Source organism: Abramis brama (assembly GCF_963993115.1).
Source record: "Abramis brama genome assembly, chromosome: 23".
NCBI lineage: Eukaryota > Metazoa > Chordata > Actinopteri > Cypriniformes > Leuciscidae > Abramis > Abramis brama.
In genome coordinates this window covers 18,322,594-18,328,631 of record NC_139985.1, presented here as the reverse complement: position 1 = coordinate 18,328,631, position 6,038 = coordinate 18,322,594, and the positions used below count along the sequence as shown (strand labels likewise).

Below are 6,038 nucleotides of genomic sequence, written 5' to 3'. Positions count from 1 at the left end.
ATGTTCTTTGAAAATGCATCTATATAAAATTATTCATTAAAAAAAACACCTTCATCCAGCAATGACAAGCGTGAGGTCGAATACTCTAGTGCCTCTCCTCTCCACCTGAGGACGCTGATCACAGATCCGCACATGTGCGCCATTTTTCACACGGTTACACGAAGAAGTCAGTGTTGGAAGAACATGGCGACATCCATTTGTAGGACGTTGAAATACTTTCAACCGATAACATGTCACAATATTAAGGTATGAAATTATTCAAATATTACCCCAACAGGGAGAGCACATACATTTGAATGTGTAAGTTAATGCTGCTCGCATAACTTCAGTGAACATGCATCTGAATGATATTCATTGAGTGTCAGCTAGACTTCAGTGCATGTTATAAATGTTTGGGTGATTTATTTCCTTGTTTTTTTAAGGAAAAGCAACAGCTTTTGTTAAAAAAAAAAAAAAATCAAATATTAATTTAATTTATACTAATTAAAATCCCTCTTTCTTATAACCCAGTATGCCGCGTCGTTGCTGGACGTGCGGTTGGTTCCGGTGTTGGTTCCGATCCGCACGAAGAAACGCTACTTCATTCCTCCAGCGGTGAATGTGAAAGAGAGAACACAGACCGAGCAGGAGACGAAAGCCCGGGCTGCGGGTGTGGTGGTCCGACAGCAGTACATAGAGAGACCCATCAACATCTCGTGCACAGGTACGCATGTCAAACTACTGTCATTCCCTGCACAAATACATGCAAACTCTTCCATTCCAGTTAGTCTAGACACCTACTCATTCTTTAGTAAATTACTTACACACTACTTTTAGAAATGTGTACATTGGCACAATTATTTCCAGTGTCAGACGTAACCATAAGCCTTCCATTCAAAGCGTTTTTAAAGGGATATTTCACCGAAAAATGATAATTCTGTCATTAATCACTCGCCCTCATGTCATTCCAAACCTGCAAGAATTTCGTTCATTTTCGAAACACAAATGAAGATATTTTTGATGAAATCTGAGGGGTTTCTGTCCCTCCATTGACAGTTACGCAACTAACGTTACCACTGATGCTTCAAAAAAGTTCATAAAGAGACCGTAAAACTAATCCATATAAATTGAATGGTTTAGTCAACATTTTTTGAAGAGACTCGATCGCTTTATATAAGATGAACAGATTTAATTTAGGATTTTTTTTTTCACTTATAAACATTCATCAACTCACACATCAGTTGTGTTAAACAGAAGCATGATGTGTTAACATGTTCGCTTGACGTCAAGCAGGTTCGGTTGAGCTTCTGTTTACGTTCGCTGATCAGTGTTTATATGTGAATAAAAGCTTAAATTCAAACTGTTCGTCATATGAAGCAATCGATTCTCTTCAGAAAATTTGATTTAAACCTCTCAATTCATATGGATTAGTTTTATAATTCTTTATTAACTTTTTGAAGCGTCAAAGTGGTAGTTGCGTAGACTGTCAATTGAGGGATAGAAATCTCTGAGATTTCATCAAAAATATCTTCATTTGTGTTTCGAGGATGCATGAAAGCCTTATGGGTTTGGAACGACATGAGGGCGAGTAATTGATGACAGATTTTAATTTTTTTGGGTGAACTATCCCTTTAAGATCATCGCACAAAAACAAAATACCGTTTTGGGGTCAATATAATTTTTAATTTATTTGTTTGTCTCTTTGCTTTCTATTTAAAATAAATTCTGTTATTTTAAACTTTCTATTCATTAAAGAATCCTGAAAAAATGTATCACAGTTTCCACAAATATTTTAAACCGTTTTCAAGCATCAAATCCACATATTAGAATGGTTTCTGAAGGATCATATGACCCTAACGACTGGAGTAATGATGCTGAAAATTCAGCTTTACCATCACAGGAATACATTACTTTTGAAACAAAAAAGTTATTTTGAATTGTAATAATGTTTCACAACATTACAAATCTACTGTATTTTTAATCAAATAAATGCAGCCTTGGTGAGCATAGAAGACTTTTACATACAAAAACATTAAATACATTAAAAAATCACACCAACCCCCCTAACGTTTGAATGTTTGTGTACTTTTTGTGTCCAAATCTTTTTTTACTGGTTCTGTATTAGTGCATCAAGTTTTGTGATATGTCTAGTTTTTTGTTCAGATTCATATTCAAAACCTTGAAGTTTTGAGCATTGCTCTTCAGATGTTCAGATGTTATATTGTTAAATAAGTGATGTTGGATTTTCACATTATGGTTAGTCATCGATTGTGATCTTTTTTTTCAGCTGGCATCTTTGATCCGTACGTTCCTCCTGAAGGAGATGCTCGCCTCTCCACTCTGTCCAAAGAAGGTCTGAAACAGCGCACAGAACAGCTGCGTCAGAGTGCAGCGTCACAGCTGTCGTAAGGCCCACCTCTGCCTCAGTGTTTCCTACTGCCAGTCAAACCCAACAGAACTATGCTGGGCTAATATTGGTTTGGTTTTCTGTTTGACCAGGATTCGTAAAATAAAGGATCATGACCCCGATTTCTCCACTAAAGCATTTCCAGAACTAGCTCAGCAGATCTTCATAGACGCTCATGCAGCACTCACAGAGTGAGAAACAAATCTTATTTTTACAACAATAGTTACTGCTTGATTGTTGACTGTACTGTAAGATATTTTTTTAATGTTTTTGAAAGAAGTCTCTCAACAAGGCTGCATTTATTTGATCCAAAATACAGCAAAATACAAAGCTGAATTTTCAGCATCATTACTCCAGTCTTCAGTGTCACATGATCCTTCAGAAATCATTCTAATATGCTGATTTGATGATTAAGAAACATTTATTATTATTATCAGTGTTGAAATAGAAATCTTTTTTCACATTATATACTAGCATTTAAAAGTTTGGGGTCAGTAAGAATTTTTTTTGGAATGAAATTAACACTTTTATTCAACAAGGATGCATTTAATTGATCAAAAGTGACAGGAAAGACATTTATAACATTACTAAAGCTTTCTATTTCAGAAAAATGCTGTTATTTGAAACTTTTTATCATTAAAGAATCATGAAACATTGATAATATAATAAATGTTTCTTGATCCTCAAATCATCATATTAGAATGATTTCTGAAGTATCATGTGACACTGAAGACTGGAGTAATGATGCTGAAAATTCAGTTTTGATCACAGGAATAAATTACATTTTAAAATATATTCAAATAGAAAAGTTATTTTTAATTAAAAAAATATTTCACAATATTCCTGTTTTTACTGAATCAAATAAATGCAGCCTTGGTGAGCAGAAGAGACTTTCAAAAACATAAAAAGATCTTACCTATCTAAAACTTTGAACAGTAGTGTATGTGGTGTTCCTTGTCTTTTCCAATTTTCCCCACTTATAACATCTATATTAATTATGTATTTGCATAAATGTCCTCTTTTCCCAGATTTAACAAAGAAAAGCTCCATTCTTTGGTGACAGAGAGGTGTTACCCTGTAAGTAAATCTGATAATTTAATATATGATTTATAGTGCAGTGTGTCTTTGTTCAGCATTTCAGATTATCCAACCTGTGTGTGTGTGCATGTTTTGCAGGAGATGGTTCGGGGGAACCGTTATAAGACTCTGCGCTGGCGCTTCGTTGAATCACTGGAGCCGCCACGGGTGGTTCATACACGGTGTCCTGACATGATCAGCAAGGGCAACCTGTACGGCCAGGTGACTGTCCGCATGCATTCTAGACAGGTGAGTGAAGAAGAAGGGGATTATATAGGAGTACTGAGTTTGGGCTCATGATACCACTCCATCAATCCATCTCTCAGACATTAGCAGTCTATGACCGTTTTGGCCGGTTGATGCTGGGGGATGAGGATGAACCCAGAGATGTCCTGGAATACCTAGTGCTGGAGAGGCATCTGGTCAACCCTTATGGATGCTGGAGACTTCACGGCAAGATTGTTCCAGCATGGGCTCCTCCAAAAGATCCCATTATTAAGGTAAATGACTGCTGTTTGTTTCCGTAATAGTGATAATTTACTTCAAACATGCATAGCTGAATTTTTTTACTGATTTTTTTCAAGATATAAGAGGGTTTTTTTAATACATTTTAAATGCAATTTAAAAACAATCTAATAAATGTGGTGTTTGGATTAGGTGTGTGAAGGAGCAAAACGTGGATTTTTTAAAAGTGAGAGATGTTGCTTAATATCTGACATCTGATTTCAACAGACTGTCATGATTCCTGGTCCTAAGCTGAAGCCCGGGGATGAGTTTGAGAGTCTGAATTACCAGGTACCAAAGCCGAAGGCAGTGCAGTGGTATAAGTAATTCTGAATGTGGTGCCTTACTCCACCCAACACAGGTCCACTCTGTACAGACTGATTCCTGATCATCAAAATAAATATTACTGTATTTATAAAACCTTGGGTTGTTGCTTCTTCCCACACATTTATTTAAAACAAAGTTAATTGAACTCAAGTACTTTGAAATACATGCATATTGATTTGTTACCTACAGTGATCAACATGTTAATTCATTACACATGGAAATGGATGAAAATCGACACCTTGAAGTTGAAAAGTTTATTTCAGAATGCTTAATTGACAGTTTCAAGAATATAAAAATAAATGTTGCATTTTTACTTTGACAGAAGTTAATGGAAACTTCCTTTGGCTACTGTTGAAAATTGACTGTTGGTTCTTACAAAAATCTTACTTCATACAAAAGCGCAATCTTTATGTTCCTGGTTTGAAAAGCTAACATTGCAAGTACATTCAAAATCACAGAATAACTCAAAAACAAACTCTAACTCTGGTAGGAATAAGTGCAATCTAATGGTCATTACTTGTGCTAATCTCTAGTTATTTTAAAGGGGTCATCGGATACCCATTTTCCACAAGTTGGTATGATTCTTTAGGGTGTTCATGTAAAGTTTGTAATATACTTTGGTTAAAATTCCTCAATGGTTGTGTAAAACACCCTTTTTACCTCCTTAAAAACAGCTGTTAACAGTGACCTGCATGTCTCTTTAAATGATAATGAGCAACTGCTCACCCCACCCCTCTTTTCCGTGGGGGGTGTCGAATGGCTGACGGCAGAAACATGCTAATACGGGACAGTCCGTCAGTGGTCATGGGCGGAGCATGAGCATTATGACATAATAGTGCTCAGAAAATCCAAAAGGCCTGATTATTGAGAGTGTTTAGACTTTTTGAGGATTAAAAAAAAGGAGTGAATGTTTTTTATTTTTATTGTATGGTGGTTGTGTCCACATTTACTGTGCAAACACCATATAAAAGTGAATTTTGCATCCGATGACCCCTTTAAGAAGAAAGCAGCATGTAAAAAGGTTGAATTAAACACGTTTTGTAAACCCTCATTTAGTTTAACATGCTCACACAATGGGACTTAAAATTGTATTCTAAAAAACAACAATAAGAATATTCTGGACTAAACCATTCAATTTACAAATCAAATTTAATCATATTTAAATAATGTTTTCTTAAAGATCAAGAGTTTGCCCTGGATAAAGAATATATTTTATGTCCATTTTACTGTAATTTCTCACAGTTTACGATTAAAAACTGAGTAAAAGTCATGAACCTCATGGGATTAATATTTAAATGTTTTGTGAAGCTATTTGTAATTAAAAGTGCTATAAACAACATTATGAAATCACAGCGGTCTCTGTTATAAACCTAGGTTCTGTAAATGGCAAATAAAGCCTAATTTTTAACACAATCATAAACCTTGTTGGCCCTTGTATCACTTTGCACTTTTAAGGTTTGTTAATATTTAGTTGACTGACATTTTTGGAGGGTGGAGTTTTGGAGGAGAAGGTATGTGGTTGAAAATGCCTGAAATCACACAATTACAACACTGTTGTATTAAGTATGTTATATGGATATGTAGTAGCCGATACAGTAAAGTGTTACCTTTTTTAATTAATAATTTTTGAATGGGACTTCTTATCAGAAAATACCATGGTGAGATCATGTAGATTTGTAAATTGTTAACCAGTCTTGTTGAAATGCCTTATTCCAGAATTTGAAGAAAAACTTATAACGTTTGT

At 35.2% G+C, this 6,038-nt stretch overlaps 1 protein-coding gene across 1 annotated transcript; it reads left to right on the top strand.

Moving 5' to 3' along the window:
- The first annotated feature begins 93 nt into the window (after window positions 1-93).
- On the top strand, window positions 94-4,387 carry mrpl45 (mitochondrial ribosomal protein L45). The gene is made up of 8 exons (XM_084100459.1): window positions 94-246; window positions 511-703; window positions 2,267-2,384; window positions 2,479-2,577; window positions 3,415-3,463; window positions 3,563-3,712; window positions 3,790-3,963; window positions 4,196-4,387. Exons 1-8 carry the CDS (start codon window positions 133-135, stop codon window positions 4,292-4,294), a joined length of 996 nt encoding a protein of 331 aa, XP_083956585.1. The 5' UTR covers window positions 94-132; the 3' UTR covers window positions 4,295-4,387.
- Window positions 4,388-6,038: the final 1,651 nt, after the last annotated feature.

Bases quoted from the DNA above. Each gene is read 5' to 3' on its own strand.
- mrpl45 (XM_084100459.1), top strand. From the start codon at position 133: ATGTGCGCCATTTTTCACACGGTTACACGAAGAAGTCAGTGTTGGAAG. The intron at 247-510 runs GTATGAAATTAT...CTTATAACCCAG, and splicing joins TAACATGTCACAATATTAAG to TATGCCGCGTCGTTGCTGGA. The intron at 3,464-3,562 runs GTAAGTAAATCT...CATGTTTTGCAG, and splicing joins TGACAGAGAGGTGTTACCCT to GAGATGGTTCGGGGGAACCG.